The following is a 20,000-nucleotide window of genomic DNA, read 5'->3' on the forward strand; positions in this document are numbered from 1 at the left end:
TCTAAAAGGCCCGCGTCCTCTCATTGGCCTGTTCCAGCAGGATTCGCGAGTTTTCATTGGCTCTCCCGTTGCTATCCCGTTGCCGGCTCGTCACACTGTCACACTTCTCACGGCGTGCGGTAAGTATCGCCGGCTAAGGATTTTTCAGACGTTTTACGCTCTTTTCTTTACCTGGCTTTTATTCCCCGTCTACCTACCTCGGGAATGTACTGTAAACGTGACATTTCATGGGCCCGATTAGCGGCCAGAACCGAGCGAGCGAGCTGGTTTATGTGCGAACTAGCGGGTGTCCGACCATCTGTCTGGCTAGATGGCATTAAAATGACTGATGAAATGTGAGCAGGTGGTTTGCGTGCTCGTCTGGAGTGGCTCGTCTGGAGTGCTGCTTTCCAACTCCAGATCGACCGTGTGTTGCTGTACTGCGGACGCGCAGCGTAGTACCGCGTTCATCGTAAGTGTTCATTCACTAAGCCAACCGAGACCGTGTTGTCGGCCTTATTCTGTGTGTGACACTGATGTATGTATGTATGTATGTATGTATGTGTGTGTGTGTGTGTGTGTGTGTGTGTGTGTGTGTGTGTGTGTGTGTTTCTTCTTCTTTCTACAGTTTGGGTGTTAAGTAGCGATTCAAGTAAGTAGCCTGCGCACGAGGCTTATGTCTTTTCGTCTCTTGTCTCCTTTTGGCCAGAATGGATTACTAGCCCACATTCAGGCAAGAGACCTCCAGCCTTCGCCCGAGGCCCTGGAGCAGTCCGACGCCTACAAGCGGCGGCCGGCCCCGTCTCGGGCTCGGAGCGCCGAGAGGGTGAGGGAGGAGACCAAGGACCGCGTGGTGGCGAGCGGGGGCGACCCCGGGAACGCCCGGCTCGTGCCGAGCGAGAGCACGGTCCAGTTCGGGCAGTACCGGGGTCAGACATTCAAATGGCTGCTGACGCACGACGTGGGATACGCCGTCATGGTGTTGGCGGCCCGTCAACGGGAGTGTGAGGGTGGCGCCACTTCCATGTACCCTGCCATGGCGAACAAGGACGCCCTGGTCCAGTACGCGAGCGCCGGACCAGGAACGGGTCCTCCTCTCCTGGACGGGAGGACCAGCGTCTCGTGGCTTCGGGGAACACCAGAGCGTTTCGTATGGGGACCTGTACGAGGGTAAGGACAGGGAGAAGAGGAGGTGTGTACTGTACTCACGCAGGACAAACGCAGCAGCGTTGGAACGTGGAAGGTTTTGCGGTGTGACGCGTGCGGTTTTGTTAATCCAGCTACGTCCGGTGGATCCGGCGCCAGAACGTGAGTCCTGCGAGCAAGATGGAGGCGCTGCAAAAGTCCATCCAGCGCAGAGACGCGAAGGAGAGCGGCCGTCCGCAGACGCGCTCCGCGACCGCCTCCCCATCTGTGCCTGCTCGGGCACCGGCGCCCCACCTTTCAGGTGCGTGCGTGTGGATGGCCGACTCACCTTTCCGGTGCCTGAAATAGCTCCCTGTCTCCGTACGCAGGTGTCTCCGGCCGTCGGAGTTCCACAGCCAGCTGCTCCGCGTCGGAAGGCTCAGGTGCGCGGCCGGCGTCGGAAGGGTCCCGTGTTCGGCTGCTGTCCGTGGAACTCGCACGGCCGGAGACGACGCAGGAGCCTTCCGATGCCGACCTGCTGGCGTGTCCGTGGAACTGGACACTGAAGGTGAGTTGTCCTGCCGAATGGACTGAGTGAACTACGCAGGTATAAAATTGAAGGTCTGTCTTGTTTGGCCTGACTGTAACTTGTTTTGTTGTGATGCATTGTAATGCAGCTATAATGGGAAGGACTTGGAAGCTGTAAGGTAGGTGATGAGACGATGGCATTAGAATAGTCTCTATTTCACCCTGCACGGTCATTAATTCATTCTTCACTTAGTCATTCAATCACTAAAAGCATGTTAAGCGGTGCTCTTCATGTTCGTTGGCTAAAACGGTGTCATCTTCTTCATTTCATCTGTTTATTTCCTTAACATAGCTGCACCTAACAACCTAGATTTGCTTGACACTGCTGTCATCGTCGAGGGGTGGGTCTGGGAGCGGCTCATGCTTCTGTAGCACTCGATGCTTTTAGGCTTCGGTAGTGTTAGATGCTTTCCGGCTTCTTGGCTGTCATCCCCGCAGGCTGACGTGCACCTGTGCCGTGATGTCAAGTGACATCTTTTGTCCTTTTCTAAGCTCATTAACACGTGGGGTTCCAGCTCCCACTTCCTCTGCTCCAGAGGTCCTTGCCCCACCCCAGCGCTCCCTGCCGACGGCTGAACCGGAAAAGCAGCCTTCGCAAACGCAGCCAGTGCCCACTGCTGAGGTGAGCGGCACCGGCCCGCCTTGGTGCTTTTGTGGTCGGTCGAGTTAAACAGCAAGCCCATATTCACGATGCGTGCGTTTGTTCGTTTAAGGTGCTTCTGCTCGAGAGCTGGAAGCAGACGCTGCCCAGAGAGCAGCATCAGTGGGTCAGCCGGGCGCTCTTCACCAAGAATCTGCGTCTGTGGTGGTGGCCTCCCGGACCCCGGCTGGTATACGCACAACCTCCGTCTTCGCCCGACGCCTTCTTCCACAGCAGACTGTTCCTGTGGATGCCCTACCGCATGTGGGCATTCAAACTGCTGTGCGCGCAGCCCGAGTGCCGTCGGCTGGGCCATAAGCTGACGGCCTGTGGGCTGTACAAGACCGTCCGGAGGGTCTTGGACTTCAGCGGCTGGTACTTCGTGGCCACTGAGTACCTGGAGTGGCGCCGCAGTAAGAAGAAGGTGGCGGGCTGGTCACAGGACATACTGGAGCAGCTGGACCCCGTCCATCGGGAGAAGTTCCCAGCGGTCCTGACCTGCAGGTGTGTGTGTGTGTGTGTGTGTGTGTGTGTGAGAGAGGGAGGGAGGGAGAGAGAGAGAGAGAGAGAGCACGAGATTTTGTGATGGAATAATATGTGACCTGCTGGTTGATCTGTGATTGTGTTGGCGTTCTTTAGGCTGTCCTGCGACAAGGAGGTCGTTTGCCTGATGCGGGGTCACACTCTGGGAAACAGTGTGACCTCGCTGTACAGGCACCTGTGCGTCAGGCACGGACAGCAGTGGCTGGCCAAGTCCTCCGAGTACCTCTTCGTGCTCAAGAAGTTTCTGACCCCGGGCACTGACCCCAGCACCATCACCCGCCTGCTGCCCCTGATGGTGCCAGTGCCCACTCCAAAATGGCTGCTGACAGTGTACGTGCAGGACGTGCTGTCACGGCTTGAGGAGATGAAGGCCAGGGTCACCTCAATCTACGGAGCCGTTTTGAAGATGTACTCCACAAAGAAGGTAAGCTTGGGCACAACGTGCACGCACGCGCGCCGCTGAACGGTAACCTCTACGATATGCTTGATTGTCACGTGTGCGACGTGCGTCGTGTGCCCTTTGTTCCTCCAGGTGACCGAGAAACTTGCCAGCACGGCGGCATGGGCTACAAACGTGGGGAACGAGTTTGGGCAGATCCTCATCGCCGTCCTCACGGCGGCGGAGGGTGAGGGCCTGCTGCCCATGTGCGTCAAGCTGATGGAGCGGTACGGGCGAGCCAGAGAGGCCCCTCCCCAGCTCCTCTACGTGGACCGTGACTGCTGGTCCAGCGTGGGGAAGAGCAAGGCAGCGGCCTGTTCCACGAGTGGACCAGCTGGTCGTCAGGCTGGACGTGTCGCACTTCACGCGACGGTTCGCGGCGGGTGTCACCACGGGCAGTCACCGGCTGTACGGCCTCTTCGTGGGCCGCCTCTCCTTCTACGTCTTCGAGTGGGATGCGGAGGATGTGGCCCGTGTGCAGGAGGCCAGGCAGTCGGAGCTCGGGGAGGCACTGCGGTCCAGAGGCCGCCTGACTGACGCCGGGTCTTCCGGCAGACCCACGGTCAAGGAGCTGGCTCGGCACTGTTGGCGCCGCACGCACGGGGCGCAGGAGACCGAGCTGCAGGTCCAGGAGCTGCTGGAAGACTACATGGATGTGACGGACACCATGGGCGTCAGGCTTCTGGACCGCGAGAAGATGGAGGACATCTGGCAGACCCAGAGGCGCCACCTCCACTGCATTCAGGACCCTCCTGGTGTTCAGCTGTACAGGAGGGTGGGGCAGGTGACCAGTGGAGGGGTCATCCTGCCCGTGTATCGCTGCGCACGCGCTTCCACGTCCCTGGAGTCGTTCCACCTGCACCTGAACCGCTTCGTACCTGGTAAGTGCCTCTCTCGCGCTCGCTCTCTGTATGCATGTCAGCACTGTTTACTAAAAGCCTCCTTTCCTCGACTGCTGCAGGTAGATGTGTGAGTGTCCTGCACTTCCAGGCGTACCTGCTGGAAGGGTTGGTGAGGTGGAACGAGGAACGCGCGGCAGCGGCAGTGGAGGGAAGCGATCCTACTCGGGTCTGCTACAGCGGCCGGCTGCAGCACTACGCCAACCAGCTGAGCCAGCAACTCCTGGGCTCCTGGCTGAGGCTTACACTAGTCCTGGAGAGTAAACAGGTAATCCCCCCCCACCTCTCATATTCTCACACACACACGCGCACGCGCACACACACACACACACACTCACACTTAACCCTTTTTTCCCTTTGTGATGTATTAAACACTTGTATAGGTGAGCTCATCGGGGTGGAGTATCTGTACTCTCAGATCGGCGTAGTGCTGCAGGAGGACCTCAGCAGGGATCCAGACGCTCCAGATGGGATCAGCGATGAGGACCTTCCAGAGCTGGAGGACGAGGGCTTCGAGGACGTGGATGTGGGATTCAATGAGTTTGCGGACCCCACGTGCTCCGAGCACAGTCTCGAACCACTGCCGCCTCTCCATCACGCAGCGGTGGGACCTCGTTCTCCGGCTGCCTCGTCGCGGACCCGGTCAGACCCGGCCGAGTCCTCGGCGTCCGGGATGACCAAGGAGACCGTCCGTGACTGCCAGGTTGCTACCCAGACTCAGGCTTTGTGTGGGGATGAGGAGGATGTAAGTACACTGTAGTTCTTTCTGTTCACTTTGTATTTACATGTACAGCGCAACACAAGTCCTAAGCACTCCAAAAAAAGGTGTTCAATCATATGAGAGCAGTAAACGTTTGTGTGCTTCAATCCAAAAGTATATGTTTCTTTCTTTTATTTCTAGGAGAGCCTGGGACCTGATGGTGTTCCAAGCTACCATGACGTAGTAAACCTGGCCGACAGTCGGGTGGACCTGCGTCACCAGGCCTTTGTGACACAGCAGAGCGTAGACAGCATCGTCGCTCTCTGGGACAAACTGCCAGAGAGTGACGAGGGCGGCGTTGCCTAGCTACCGCATCACAGAGACCGACTTATCAAGGGACGGTTTAAAAGCAGCCTCTCTAAGACCTCTATTGTAGCTGGAACAGAGTCTGAAGTGGTAAGCACACTCTCCATAAACCAATGAGTTTCCTAGAGTTTGACTTGTAGCTGTGTGAATAATTCATTCTGTCTGTGTGTCTGTCTGTGTGTCTGTCTGTCTGTGTGTGCTTTTGTATCTTCACAGCTGCTTCCTTGGACAAGGCAGCGGGCCTGCTCAGTGGCCCAGCGTCAGCCGCCTGGTGGAGGCCGTGTGCCTGGCGCTTTGTCGGCTTCACCCGGCCGGTCAGACCGTCGCCGGCGTCAGGGTGAACAGGTGGGCTGCCGTCATGAGGGACTACATGGGGGACGTAGTCCTCGGCAGCCCCGGCCTCATGACCCGGACCCGTATTCAACTTTTTGAGTTGAATCAGCGGACACTGACCCAGTGGTGAGTTTAGGGGGTTTTATATTGACCTTATTGGCACTGTGGACTATACAGGCTGAGTACTAATAGGCTGTGCTGCTGTTTTTGTTACAGGTACAATGCCAGGAAGAAAAAGCAGGAACAGGATGTTCTGCACCTGAGCGTTGGCCAGTCCAGCACTCCCATGGTGGCCCCAGAACCCTTCCCTCCCACGCTGAGTAAGCTCCCGGAGCGTCCGACTCACGGGCACCCTGCCTTTGACTTTAACATACAGCAGGATGCGTCCGGGCAGGCTTCTCAGCGTGTCCGAGGCCAACCTCCTCTTCCTCCCGGTGAGACCCCGACGAGCTCCGGTCCGGAAGGCCACGCGGCTTCTGTCACCATCGCCACTCCTACTGCCCCTGCCGCGCTGGCCAGGGAACACCATGGAGCAGTGGATGGAAGAGATGAGGAGAGGACATGCTGGACAGGGTCAGTGATCTGCTGACTACCCCACTCACCCCATTGTTCATACTTGTACATAGTTTTATATGTATTCCTGCTTTAATTATTTATTCTGTGTATATTTATTCCTATTTTAATTATTTATTCTGTGTGTTGTTCATAATCATTTGTACTTCACAAAGTGAACGAGCACTGATTTATTGTGCATTCTGTTGCCCATTCACGAAGTGAATAACTTTTTGGTAATGAGACACAATCTCACAAATGATGCACTTATTTTGATATGATTTATTTCATGAACAATAAACAACTGTTCAAACAGTTGGGTTTCCTGTGTAGAAGTATACTATAATAGGAACTATAAGGGAGGAGAATAAACGTACAGTGTGAGTATCTCCACCAGAGCTACAGCTCAGCAGTATGAAGCAGTAAAAGCTGACTGAAGGGCGTGAGAGCAAACCCACAAACCGCATGACCTTGGAGAGATGGAGCACCATAGTGAGAACAGTCGTCTCTCCTTCTGACAGTAGTAGGTCAGTTCTGAAATCTGTCGCTAAGGGCGACCATGGTCTTCCTGGTATGGGGACTGGATCGATATATATAAGTAAAAATAATCCATCCGCTGCTATGGAATGACGGATGTACCATCCTGCAGACGCCTCGGTGATGTAGTCCTCCATGGCCTTATTGTCTGTGGTAGAGGATACGGACAGCAGGCTCACGCCCTTCCACTAGATCTGTGGTGCAGTCACAGGGATGAAGCAGCACAGCTGCTCCCCTCTTACTGTAAACCTGAGCTAGAGAAATGTTGGGGTGAAGCAAAGGCCAAACGTTATTCTGTGTGTTCATGAAGTGATCTGAGATCTAATTATAATGGGCTTTGGTGCTCTCTGTAACAGGTGCAGAGTGGTGCAAGACTGTGTTTGAAAGCATAAAGATGAATAATGTTTCTGGGGTTTCTTAAGGTCAGAGGACTTTGGGTCTGTAAGTGCAGATCTGAGGTTCTGATGCAGGTGGTTTCAAGGCCTCTGTGGAAGTCTAAGGTGGATCACTCTGGACTGATCCTGTGAGAAATGACCAGCAGTATTTGAACAGTGGAAGCAGTGGGGCGGGAGCCCTGCTTTAAATGAAACATCTGCTCTCCTCGCCTTGTAGGGGAGGATCAAAAACAGAATGAAATCAGGAGGTGAAAAGGCTACAAGGTCTCTGGTTCTCTCTCCACGCTCGGTGCCGACTGTGTTTACCCACTCCAGCACTCTACCGCATAATAATAACAACAACAACTAATACTAATACTACTAATAATAATAATATGATCAATGAAATGCGCACAGAGTCTGTACAGGGAGGTCGATGGGCAAAGAACACAGAGCACTGCAGCAAAAACCCCTGACAGCCTGCTGGGTTTCCATTGTACTTTTCCGGTAGAGGAAAGGGAGACCCACTAGTGGCAGGAGTCTGGAGTGTGACCACACCTGGTGTTCTCACCTCACTGGATGTTAATGTTGCCAGGCGATGCGTAAGCGCAGTTACCGAAGGAACCAGCGCAGTAAGATGCTGAGATTGCCGAGCGAGTTCCTCTGCCACGTTGCCTAGTGACTCCAGATGCTGGTGATGCTGATTTAACAGCTGGCCTTGTGCAGCCAGAGAATCTGGTACCAATCCAGTACCTGCAGATGTTATTATCACAGGGATGGTCCAAAGACGTCACGAAACAGGCAGAGGTCACAATCCAGGTAGCAGGTGATGAATATATAAGAACCAATATAGGAGCAGGCAAGAGAGCAAAAACAATAGATCACAAAACGGCTCAGAAACAGATGACCAGACAAACGAGACTTCACACAGACCAACAACAGAACAGTTTATACAGGAAACACAATGAGGAGAACAAGACTGGGAACACACAGTGGGCTTGTGGGTAATGTAGTCTGTGGTAGGCTGGCTTTGTTTGGAAGGCGTGTGTGGTTGTGTGAGTGTGTGTGGTTGTGTGAGTGTGTGTGTGTGTGTGTGTGGTAGCGATAAATAAATACAGATACAGAAGTGTCTCCATGTTCATGCCTGTAACATTTAGTCTTTGTCTTTATTCCATCACATGTGGATCATGAATATTCCCCCAAATGTCCTTTACTGCACATGGTGTGTAATCACCTCTTTATTCATCAGCCATAATGGTGTGTGTAATGTGTGGAGTGCATGTGAACATCCAGCATTGTGATGTTTCTCATTGTAGGAGCTCAGAAGTTTAATGTGGAGGGTCCAGCTGTGCCTGTTTTTGCTGCTCCTGGTTCTGACATCGTTCTGCCGTGTTCCATCAAACCCACCATGAGTGCTGTGGACATGGAAGTGAAGTGGAGCAGAACAGACCTGAATAACACAGTAGTGCATCACTATGAGAATAAAGAAGACAAGAACAATGGTCAGGATCGTTCCTACAGAGGGAGAACAGCTCTGTTTGAAGAGAAGCTACAGTATGGCAACACCTCACTGCTACTGAAGAACGTTAAAGTGTCTGATGGAGGACAGTACACATGTCGTGTTGATTCTGTCCATCAGCAAGATCATGTCAGTGTTCTGCTTAAAATTGAAGGTAAGGCATTGCATTTCAAACATACTTTTAAATAATAGATACTGTTTTAATAAGTGTTTATGTAAGCAGAAGCAGGTTGATGCTATATCAGGCTTTGGTCTTTTTAATCCACAGCTGTTGGAAGAACCCCAGAGATCACTGTACTGGGCACTGATGCCTCAGGTGGGGTTCTTCTACAGTGTGACTCTAAGGGCTGGTGGCCTGCTAGTGGCCTGTACCTCCAGTGGCTGGACAGTAAAGGAGCAGAATTGGCTAAAGTAACAGAGTCCTGTGGAGATGATAAAGGCTTTAATGTGAGACTCCGCCTCACTGCACTCAAGAGTGACACCAACACCTACATCTGCAGAGTGAAACGGGAGCAGAACATGATGCAGGAAAAGATCAACATCACTGGTAATTTACACTACTGGAAAACATCACTGGTAATTTAGACTACTGGAAAACATCACTGGTGATTTACACTACTGGAAAACATCACTGGTGATTTAGACTACTGGAAAACATCTGGTAATTTACACTACTGAAGTACATCACTGGTAATTTACACTACTGGAAAACGTCACTGGTAATTTACACTACTGGAAAACATCACTGGTAATTTAGACTACTGGAAAGCGTTCAGAATACTCAGAAGTTGCTTAATTACCAGAGTATGACTATATTTATGAAAGTGTGTTTATATAATTGCTTATAATGTTATTTAGCCTTAAAAGAATTGTCTTCTTTCTTGAACCAATATGTGACTGCACAGATGGATATTTAATCTGAATCTTTTTCATTGTGTTCCAGATCACTTGCCCAGGCCTGACTATACAGCAGCCATCGTTGTTCCAGTTGTACTGATCCTGCTCTCAGCACTCGTGGGTGTCGTGTATTACAGAAGGAGAGGTAAACCTGTATCTGTCACTCAGTATATTCCTGTCCCACAGTCCTCATATCTAGTCTGTCTGTGTCAGGAGTGTCTCATATTACGTTCCAGTTCTCCAGAGACTTTATTATTATTCAAATGCCATATATTTAGACATTCACACCATTAGTGTGCTGAGGTCAATTACAGATGTGGTCTAAGAAGATAAAATAAGTCAGATATGAAAACTCACAAATCATCACACACATCAGCCATCGTCAGTACGTCTGAAACTCGTCTCTGTACTAATGAGATCAGAAGTGGTTCTGTTCTCTTCCTGTCAGTGTGAGCTGTGCTAACAGATTCAGTCTGTTCCTTTGGGTGGGATCACAAATAGCTTGTGTGTACTGATGTTCACATTGTATTTAGACACACATAAAACAATAAATATCTGTTTGGTGATGTTACATTTCTCTGCTTTCAGCTAAACAGGAAAGAGTGAAGAGAGACATTGAGACAGGTAAACTCAATTTATTTAGTTTTCTGTAGTCGGGCTTTTCCATTTTAACAGGATCTGATGTTACCTGTAACACAACGGGTTTGATCAAACAATATCACTAGAGGGAAACAGAGGGACTGATTTACATACACAAGAAATAAGAACTCCAGAGTTAGAGACACTGTGTGTATAGAAAAGTAACCCCATCAGTGTGGGGGGGGATAATTAATTAGAGAGAATTTGTACTTCCACTGTGTGAATGAACTTAATGATCCTTCTGTCTTGTGTGAACAGCTGACTTGTGCATGAGGAGAGGAGGTGAAGATCGTCTCGGTGGGATGAACTTCACTGATGCTCAGTGGGCATATGTGGAACACACTCTACTTACTTCAGAAGAGGATCTGGAGGAGTTTGACCTGAGCAAATATGACCAATCAGAGGAAGGTTTTCTGAAGCTCCAGAAAGTGGTCAAATCATGCAGAAAAGCACAGTGAGTATTTTCATTACAGGCTCTATTAGTGCTTTAACTGTGTGTGTGTGTGTGTGTGTATGTGTGTGTATATGTGTATGTGTGTGTGAGAGTGTTCCTTATAGGTCTGTTATGTAGAGATGGAGGGTCCTACAGTATAGTTAAGACAGCGTTTATTACACAGTATTGTTGATTAATACATTATACATTGTATTTTTAATCTGTGATTGAAGTGTAAGACCAAGTCCATGGTAACCATACACAAGCTAATCTAATATGAACAGTGTAGTTTACTGGACAGTCTACAGTCACATGACCTTTGACCTCCATTTATTATGCCGACTTGATGACGCCCCATGTGAGTTTAGACTTTTACTCTTGTGTAACATCTGGATAAAATGGATCCTGGTGTTGTTTGATTAATCAGATTCAAATCCATTTGAAATGTGTCTGCGTACATTTATACCCGTATTTATAGGTGATAAACCTCATTTGTTTATATATAGTGAAGAAAGACTAAACCTAAAGTTGAGTGATCCTAACCCATCCCAGACCTTCCCTGTGAGCTCCACCTAGTCACTGATGAAGTATAATAGTGATCCTAACCCATCCCAGACCTTCCCTGTGAGCTCCACCTAGTCACTGAAGTATAATAGTGATCCAAACCCATCCCAGATCTTCCCTGTGAGCTCCAACTAGTCACTGATGAAGTATAATAGTGATCCTAACCCATCCCAGACCTTCCCTGTGAGCTCCACCTAGTCACTGAAGTATAATAGTGATCCAAACCCATCCCAGATCTTCCCTGTGAGCTCCACCTAGTCACTGAAGTATAATAGTGATCCTAACCCATCCCAGACCTTCCCTGTGAGCTCCACCTAGTCACTGATGAAGCACCTGAATGGTCTTCTACACCATCACAGTCTTGGTTGTGATCAGAGATTAGTGTGTGCCAGACTTTTCCAAATGGATTATTTTTCCTTCAGCATATACGTAATTCTCTCCAGGTGTAGAGAACTTGTTGTTCTGTAATCCACAGTCTAAGTAAAGGTAATTCTGCCATCTTCCATAGTTATAGAATAATCTATTAGCAATAATTAGACCACAGCAAATGAGACGTTGCTGAGCTGACTTCAGCTGTCTTAGGACAGTTTCAGATATTCCAGTATTATCAGGACGGTGTCAGGCTCCACACTTGCCTCTAGAATGTCGGAGAAGATTTGGATCCAGAAATGGTGAAGTTTGGGACAGACTGTAGGAATGTGATGGTGTGTCTTCATTTCACTGACGCTTCTCTCACAGAGACGACATCTGGAAATAGACCATGTAATTTCACTCTGGAATAGTGCAGTCTGTGTAGGTCTTTAAACTGGATTAGTGTATTTAAACTGGATTAGACAGTATTTTGTATTGACAGAGTGACTGCGAATGTGAGCAAGACTGCCATCTCATATATAATTAGATATTTGCATATTCAGTTCCCTTTCTCATGTATTCTGAATAGTCTCATAGCAGGAGTTTTGGAGCTTTGAAAAGCATTGTACAGATAAGAAATCCACCAGTAGCTTGGTCTGGTTTTGCCGCGGCACAGTCAGGTCGGTGTGTTTCTACGGAGTCTCTGACAGGATTCTGTGGAATGTAGTCCGCTGGGAACTGCAGATGTTACCCAGATGTGAATTTACGTAGCGTCTGACTGCAGATGTCTGAACATGTGACTTGGAGGCAAGTTCTCCTGCTGTTAGCTGCTGAAAGGAAGCCAATGTTCCTTCTGAGTATAGAGCAGCAGTTGAATGTAGGCCAGAGTCTTTCCACAGGCCAAGAGAAGCACCCCCAGGTTTAAGGAGAAGATGACCAGCTTGATGTGGTGGAGAGTAGAAGTGTTTAATACTCAGGAGCCAGTCCTCCATTCAGGCTGGATTTGTAGAGATGATATTTAGTGATTCTACAGGGTGTGTAAGATAGAGAATGATAATGTATTCAGTTGTTAAAAGAAATGATTTCTGTGTCATATATAACAGCTGTGGAGAAAGACCATTTTAATTAACCAGCAGGAAAACATCAGAAGTGACTGGATGAACACAAGTTATAAACTTTTTTGTTTTTAAATGAGGTTTTACTTTCATTTTCCATTTAAGACTGTAAACAAGAGCCACAAAACCAAACTCAGTCAGCGTTAAACACTGTAACCACATAAACTATCCAACAAATGAAACACGTGCCACTGTAACGGCCCGAGTGCCACAGCATGATGAGCAGGACACACACACTCCCTCGACGTAGACACGTTTATTAGACAAACACGAATGACTAACACAGTGACACTCACATGGATCAGGCAGGGTGAACACGGGCAGAGGCAGACGCAGCTCACGAACATGAACAGGATCACCATTAAAGACCAGCAAGGATGCAAACACCAGCAGAGGTTTAAATACCTACAAACACAATGACATGAAACCAGGTGCAGGTGTGTTAAACATGGGCGTGGTTACAAATGAGTGTGTGAACTCCCACTGCACACGGCGGGACGTACCACGTGAACAGTGGGAAGGGGAGCGTTCTGTGGCAGCTGGGAGGTTGTAGAGTAATCAATCCTGTTTCTATAGAAACCACCAGAGTAATCAATCCTGTTTCTATAGAAACCACCAGAGTAATCAATCCTGTTTCTATAGAAACCACATGACGGAAACAAATTGTATCATTATTATTATTTACAGTTATAAAGCACCTTTCTGAAACTCAATGATGCTTTACAAACAAACTCAACTTTTACAGTCACACACACACACACACACACACACACACACACACACACACACACCAGTTTCAACTTTTGTGTCCAGCCTCCAGTGCACAGCACATCTAAACTCTGGGTTAAGAACAGGTGTGTCACATGACCAGACTAAGTGAAGCGTCTCACCTGTTTTGACAGGTGTCGTACGGTACCTGCTGCTCTTACATTTGACTGACAGTGTCTGAAACAAACCTGATCACACGTCTGCCTGATGCTCCACAAATACTTAAGTCAAATATTAAATATCTAACATTAAATATCTAAACATCTAATATTAAATATCTAACTAACATTAAATATCTAACTAATATTAAATATCTAACATGAAATATCTAAACATCTAATATTAAATATCTAACTAACATTAAATATCTAACATTAAATATCTAACATTAAATATTTAACCATCTAATATTAAATATCTAACATTAAATATCTAATATTAAATATTTAACCGTCTAATATTAAATATCTAACTAACATTTAAATATCTAACTAACATTAAATATCTAATATGAAATATTTAACCATCTAATATTAAATATGTAATATTTAAATATCTGTCTCATATTTAAATATCTGTCATATTAATGTTTTAACTGTCTAACTGGTTTACACTTTTGTCTGTTATTCATTTGAATCTTTTAAAATTGATGGCATTCTTGATTTTTATCTGAGTGTTTGTGGGTAAAAATGTAAACTGTTTTGGGCACCATTTTGTTCTCGTGGTCAGTCACTACCCACGTTGAAAAATCACAGCATAATTTAAACAGTTTATAACTCTTTCTGCAGAACATGTATTCCCAAGTCTGCACTGTGTAGCTACAACAAACTATTATTTCATACCCGAGTGCTGTTTAACAATATTTGGGTAACATCTATAGCGCTATTGTAATACACCTATAGCACTATTGTAATGCATCTATACCTCTAGTGTAATGCATCTACAGCACTATTGTAATACACCTATAGCACTATTGTAATGCATCTATACCTCTATTGTAATGCATCTATACCTCTATTGTAATGCATCTATACCACTATTGTAATGCATCTATACCTCTATTGTAATGCATCTATACCACTATTGTAATGCATCTATAGCACTATTGTAATGCATCTATACCACTATTGTAATGCATCTATAACACTACTGTTTAGTTAGCAGTGTTGGGCTTTCATACATGAACTTTAAAAGTTCAGTTGTGGTCTGGGATGGTCAGATGGTCAGTGATAGACAAGATATCTATGCAGGTACTGAAAAGAGACATTTCTATAAAAGCTTGAAGACAGGAGATTATCATTAGAGACACCCAGAAAAGTACAAATTAATCAAAACTCTGTGACTGTATGTAGTAAGTAAATGTAGATGATTATCATCCACCTTCACATATTACCAGCAGACTAGCAGAGATGAGCGAGCTCCTCCCTCAAATTCCATCAAGCTTTTCACTCTTTTACTCTCTCTCTCTGTTTCACTCGCTATCTGTTTCACTCACGCTCCCTCCCTCTCTCTCCCTCCCTCTACCTCCCTCTCTCTCTCCCCCTCTCTCTCTCCCTCCCTCCCTCCCCCCCTCTCTCCCTCCCTCTCTCTCTCTTTCTCTCTCTCTCCCTCCCTCTCTCTCCCTCTCTGTCTCACTCTCTCATTCACTCTCCCTCTCTCTCTCACTCTCTCCCTCTCTCTCTCGCTCTCTCTCTCTCTCTCCCCCTCTCCCTCTCTCTCCCTCCCTCCCTCTCTCCCCCTCTCCCTCTCTCTCTCTCTCTCTCATGCATTTCCAGTCACTTGTGCACACTTTCACTCTTGCGCGTGCGTTTCCACTCTCTCACACAGATTCACTCTTGCGCGTCCTGAACGGCGTTTGTCCTAAACGTTGCTTCATATGATCTAGACGTCGAGAGTTGAATGAGAACTTTGAGATAAAGGAGATCTCGTGGATTGATGCCTACCAGACAGCTACAACTAACCTGATGTGAATTTGTACTAGTGATATTTAATTGAGCTCAGCTGTATCACAAATTATGCATTATGTCCTGTTTAGAATTCAGGGTTGTTTTTTTGTCTGCTATAGAATTTGGATCTTTTCCTCATTGGACTTTGATGGCAAGCCCACCCCAGACCTAAACCTGGTTAGCTAAGATGTCCCATCACCAGACAACACACAGTTAGAACTGAGATTCAGGCTTTCTGTTTATTCAGGTGTTTTACGAGATCAAAACCCCAGAGCAGTAACTCACCTTTTCCACTTATTTCCACTTTTCTCCTCAAAGGTGAACAGAATCCTCACATTGAAAGTGAAGACAACTGACGTTCGTCTCTTCACGTTGACGAGTGTTTTCTGTATTAACTGATTTAAAGTGTCTCCTGCATTCAGAGTTAAATTCAGAATCATTTGTTAGAAGTCACAGTGATTTGTAAATACTGATTTATTGAATCCTTTATTGAACTGTAGCTTGCTATGATGGTATTTAAGTTGGACACTGTTACATCTGTACCTGGGTATCAGGTTAGTTGTTCACTATCAGACGCTAGATCTTGAGAATAAGTGCATGTGTGTATGTTCTTGCTTTAATAAATGGAAGCTTGTTAATGTTCCAAAGGGGGTTAGAGATGTGGCAGGGGTCTTGTGTAGTCGGGTGTTCCCGACTCCATAGCCGACCTGTTGCCTGAGTAGTTCAGATTTACCTACTACACTCTCATCAGCTTGTAGGAGAGGAATCTCCTCACTGCACGGACACACCAGTCAAAGGCCACACGCTCCTGTAGCTGCTGCGCTGGCTGTAGTGTTGTTGACTACAGTATATGATCTACAGCGCAGTTGTCATCATCAGTAACACACACACGACTGGGTGCCACATGCGTGCAATTCAGGTAACATGTACATGGAGAGTAAACCTAAAGGTTAGTGAGGCAGGAGTCTGCAGGTTAGAGTAGCAGGTGTTTGGCAAGCTTGCTGGGTGTAGCAGAAAGATTCTGGGTGTGTCAACAGGTGGGCGTGTTGACAGGAAGAGAGTCCTGAGAGTAGGTGGAGCCACACACGTAACTTCCTTTGTGATTTCTGGACTGTGACATCCTCCGTACCGTCAGTGGGCGTGTCCCTCTGGGTGGGTGCTGGACACATCGTGACAAATTATCTTCCTAAATGTCTTACACATGAAACCGTCAATCACTTAAAATAACCTCACAAATGTTAATAATCACAACAGAAAAAATATTTATTTATTGAAACACTTTGTCCATTACATTCTCAATATTTTGTCTGGCATTCTGGTTTATTTGTGGTGTTTTTTCCCTAAATATTTATTGATCAATACTCTGCATCAATACCCTGGCAAAACCCACCAAAATAATCAGTTCAGACTTTATCAGTGTTGGTCTGAGTGGCTTCAGTTAACATTATCAAGATGTGATGTTAGCAAAAGTGGCCAGTAGGTGTCACTGTGGAGATCAGTGTGGGATTGTTACAAAAACTCAAATTCAAACACAGTTCGTCTACGTGTTTTTCAGTGTGTCCTAATGTGTGTACTGTACCCGTGTTTACATGTGTGTGCACATCGTAACAGACGTAACGTAGAGGTGTATTGGAGAGACGCCACACCTGGACGTACCGGTGCCAAAAAGAACTGTGTCCGACCGTCTCATCCGAACTCTGTGATTGGTCAGAGTCTCAGCAATGCTAGTCAGGGTGATGCTTCCCAGACTGTGAAATTTCAGCAGCCTCTCAGTGATGGGCGTGGGCCCGTCATGTGGTCTATGATGGTGACTCTTACGCCTCTCCCCTGACTAAATATTATTTTCCCCTCTCACTCTCTCTCTCACTCTCTCTCCCCCTCTCTCTTCCTCTCTCCCTCCCTCTCTCTCTCTCCCTCTCTCTCTCTCTCTCACTCTCTCTCACTCTCTCTCCCCCTCTCTCTTCCTCTCTCCCTCCCTCTCTCTATCTATCCCTCTCTCTCTCTCTCTCTCCCTCCCTCTCGCTCCCTCTCACTCCCCCCTCTCTCTTTCTCTCCCTCTCCCTCTCCCTCTCTCTCTCTCTCTCTCTCTCTCTCTGCTCCTGTGTGTTGTTGTGTACCCACACTGACTCTATCGAGCCCCTTTAATGAGTCTGTGTCACTGACAGTAAGTCGGTATTTCAGTAAGTGACTTTGTCCCTGATGGAGATCAGCTGTGGTTTGTGTATGTTATACAACTTACATCGGCTGTTTCTCAGCATTACAATGATCTGTTCATTCAGAAATGCTTGTCATCTGTCTCAGTATAGCTTTACAGTGCATGATGTTGCAGAAGTAGATGTTTGATACTGCATTTAAGGTTGTTTTAGCATTAGGTTTTAATGAGAATTTATTCTGTATTTAAGGTTTTGAACATTCGGTTTTCATTTCTGACATGCTGTGTGCAAGGATTTGTAAATGAGATTGGACAGATCCATAAGAATGATACTAGGAAAGCTTGTATGTGCAGAAAAATTAGGCATTTTAGAAATGTGTTAATTGATTTCATATTCTTTGAAATCAACATGGATTATATTGATACTGTTCAAACAGACAGACAGAGTGTTGGGGTGAGTGTTGGGTTGAATGTTAGTGTCTTTATTGTCTATGAGGATCTGATTTTCCCTACATGGTGGTTCTTCATTTTTGTGAATGCTTGTAATGAATTCGGGGTGAAGGTGAAGGTGTTCGTGTAGACTGACCCACCTAGCAGGCCTGACCCACACACAGACCACCTAGCAGACCAGACCCACACACAGACCACCTAGCAGACCAGACCCACACACAGACCACCTAGCAGACCAAACCCACACACATAACAACTAGCAGACCTGACTCACACACAGACCACCTAGCAGGCCTGACTCACACACATACCACCTAGCAGACCTGACCCACACACAGACCACCTAGCAGACCTGACCCACACCCAGACCACCTAGCAGACCCTACCCACACCCAGACCACCTAGCAGATCTGACCCACACCCAGACCACCTAGCAGTCCAGACCCAGACCGCATAGCAGTCCAGCCTTTAAGAAGCAACAGGTTTTTATGATAAGACGCTGCAAACCTGGTGTAGTAGGGCAAGGTAGCTGAGCAGTAAGCAAAATGTAGCAATCATATGAAGTCTGATTAATATCAAATACGCAGTTCTGATGATGAGTGGAATATTGTAGTGTATTATTTATATACATATATGTTGTGTATATGTGTTATGCACACCCACGTATATTATGTACATATATGTTAACTGACTTCTGTTATGTAGAAAATATAACCAGCACTAAATCAAGTAATCGTGATGTGTGCAGGAGATGGCAGTGTTATGATTCATCATTTGTCTTCCAGGTTGAGTAACTGTAAACTCACAGAGAAAAGCTGTGAGGTTCTGGCCTCAGTTCTCACCTCAAACTCCCATCTCACAGAGCTGAACCTGAGTAACAATAAACTGTGTGATTCAGGAGTGAAGAAACTCTGTACTGGACTGCAGAGTCCAAGCTGTAAACTGGAGAAACTCAGGTGAGGTCATCATTTCTTCACCATGTAGTGATGTGTGTGTGTGTGTGTGTGCATGAGACACATACTGTGTGTGACAAAAAAGGCACTGTGTGAGGGAGAGAGACAGAGTGTGTGTGTGTGTGTGTGAGTGTGAGTGTGAGTGTGTGTGTGAGTGTGTGTGTGTGTGAGGTGTGTGTGTGTGTGTGTGTATGTGTTGAGCTCTAAGTACACTGAGGAGTTTTTCTCCTTCTCTCTGCAGGTTGTCTAACTGCAGTATTAGAGAGGAAGGTTGTGCTGCTCTGCCTTCAGCTCTGAAGAAAAACCCCTCATCACACCTGAGAGAGCTGAACCTGAGCTACAATAAACCAAGAGACTCAGGAGTGAAGAAGCTCTCTGATCTACTGAAGGATCCACACTGTAAACTGGAGAAACTACAGTGAGTTACTGGAGTACTGTTTATTCATAGATACACACACAGGTCTGAGAGAGAGAGAGAGAGAGAGAGTGTGAGAGAGAGAGGGGTGTGTGTGTGTGTGTGTGTGTGTGTGTGAGAGAGAGGTGTGTGTGAGAGAGGTGTGTGTGAGAGAGGTGTGTGTGAGAGAGGTGTGTGTGTGTGAGAGAGGTGTGTGTGTGTGTGAGAGAGGTGTGTGTGTGTGAGAGAGGTGTGTGTGTGAGAGAGAGGTGTGTGTGTGTGTGTGTGAGAGAGAGGTGTGTGTGTGTGAGAGAGAGGTGTGTGTGTGTGTGAGAGAGGTGTGTGTGTGTGTGTGTGTGTGTGTGAGAGAGGTGTGTGTGTGTGTGTGTGTGTGTGTGTGAGAGAGGTGTGTGTGTGTGTGTGTGTGTGTGTGTGAGAGGTGTGTGTGTGTATGTGTTGAGCTCTAAGTACACTGAGGAGTTTTTCTCCTTCTCTCTGCAGGTTGTTTAACTGCAGTATTACAGTGGAAGGTTGTGCTGCTCTGGCTTCAGCTCTGAAGAAAAACCCCTCACACCTGAGAGAGCTGAAGCTGAACTACAATTACCTAGGAGCCTAAGGAGGGGAGAAGCTCTCTGATCTACTGAAGGATCCAAACTGTAAACTGGAGAAACTAGAGTGAGTTACTGGAGTACTGTTTATTCATAGATACACACACAGGTATGAGAGAGAGGGGTGTGTGTGTGT

At 47.2% G+C, this 20,000-nt stretch overlaps 2 protein-coding genes and 1 long non-coding RNA gene across 3 annotated transcripts in view; all 3 read left to right on the top strand.

The window, feature by feature from the left end:
• Positions 1–89: 89 nt before the first annotated feature.
• On the top strand, positions 90–1,702 carry LOC118240668. Its single transcript, XM_035521765.1, has 4 exons — positions 90–451; positions 689–1,149; positions 1,260–1,426; positions 1,494–1,702. Exons 1-4 carry the CDS (start codon positions 329–331, stop codon positions 1,700–1,702), a joined length of 960 nt encoding a protein of 319 aa, XP_035377658.1. The 5' UTR covers positions 90–328.
• A 6,651-nt stretch (positions 1,703–8,353) lies between these two features.
• Positions 8,354–19,284, top strand: LOC113569398 (butyrophilin subfamily 3 member A2-like). The gene is made up of 8 exons (XM_035521766.1): positions 8,354–8,748; positions 8,863–9,141; positions 9,538–9,636; positions 10,080–10,115; positions 10,389–10,584; positions 18,695–18,865; positions 19,104–19,224; positions 19,273–19,284. Exons 1-8 carry the CDS (start codon positions 8,376–8,378, stop codon positions 19,282–19,284), a joined length of 1,287 nt encoding a protein of 428 aa, XP_035377659.1. The 5' UTR covers positions 8,354–8,375.
• A 482-nt stretch (positions 19,285–19,766) lies between these two features.
• LOC118240589 overlaps positions 19,767–20,000 on the top strand; it is a 443-nt gene continuing 209 nt past the window's right edge. The window contains exon 1 of the long non-coding RNA XR_004775504.1: positions 19,767–19,931. This is a non-coding gene — a long non-coding RNA (uncharacterized LOC118240589). The remainder of the gene's footprint in view (positions 19,932–20,000) is intronic.

Source organism: Electrophorus electricus, chromosome 22 (genome assembly GCF_013358815.1).
Source record: "Electrophorus electricus isolate fEleEle1 chromosome 22, fEleEle1.pri, whole genome shotgun sequence".
Taxonomy (NCBI): Eukaryota; Metazoa; Chordata; class Actinopteri; order Gymnotiformes; family Gymnotidae; genus Electrophorus; species Electrophorus electricus.

Excerpts from the sequence above, each read along its gene's own strand:
- LOC118240668 (XM_035521765.1), top strand. The coding sequence starts at position 329 with ATGAAATGTGAGCAGGTGGTTTGCGTGCTCGTCTGGAGTGGCTCGTCT. Across the intron at positions 1,150-1,259 it reads GTATGGGGACCTGTACGAGG|CTACGTCCGGTGGATCCGGC; the intron begins GTAAGGACAGGG and ends TTGTTAATCCAG. Across the intron at positions 1,427-1,493 it reads ACCGGCGCCCCACCTTTCAG|GTGTCTCCGGCCGTCGGAGT; the intron begins GTGCGTGCGTGT and ends CTCCGTACGCAG.
- LOC113569398 (XM_035521766.1), top strand. The coding sequence starts at position 8,376 with ATGTTTCTCATTGTAGGAGCTCAGAAGTTTAATGTGGAGGGTCCAGCT. Across the intron at positions 8,749-8,862 it reads TGTTCTGCTTAAAATTGAAG|CTGTTGGAAGAACCCCAGAG; the intron begins GTAAGGCATTGC and ends TTTAATCCACAG. Across the intron at positions 10,116-10,388 it reads GAAGAGAGACATTGAGACAG|CTGACTTGTGCATGAGGAGA; the intron begins GTAAACTCAATT and ends TTGTGTGAACAG.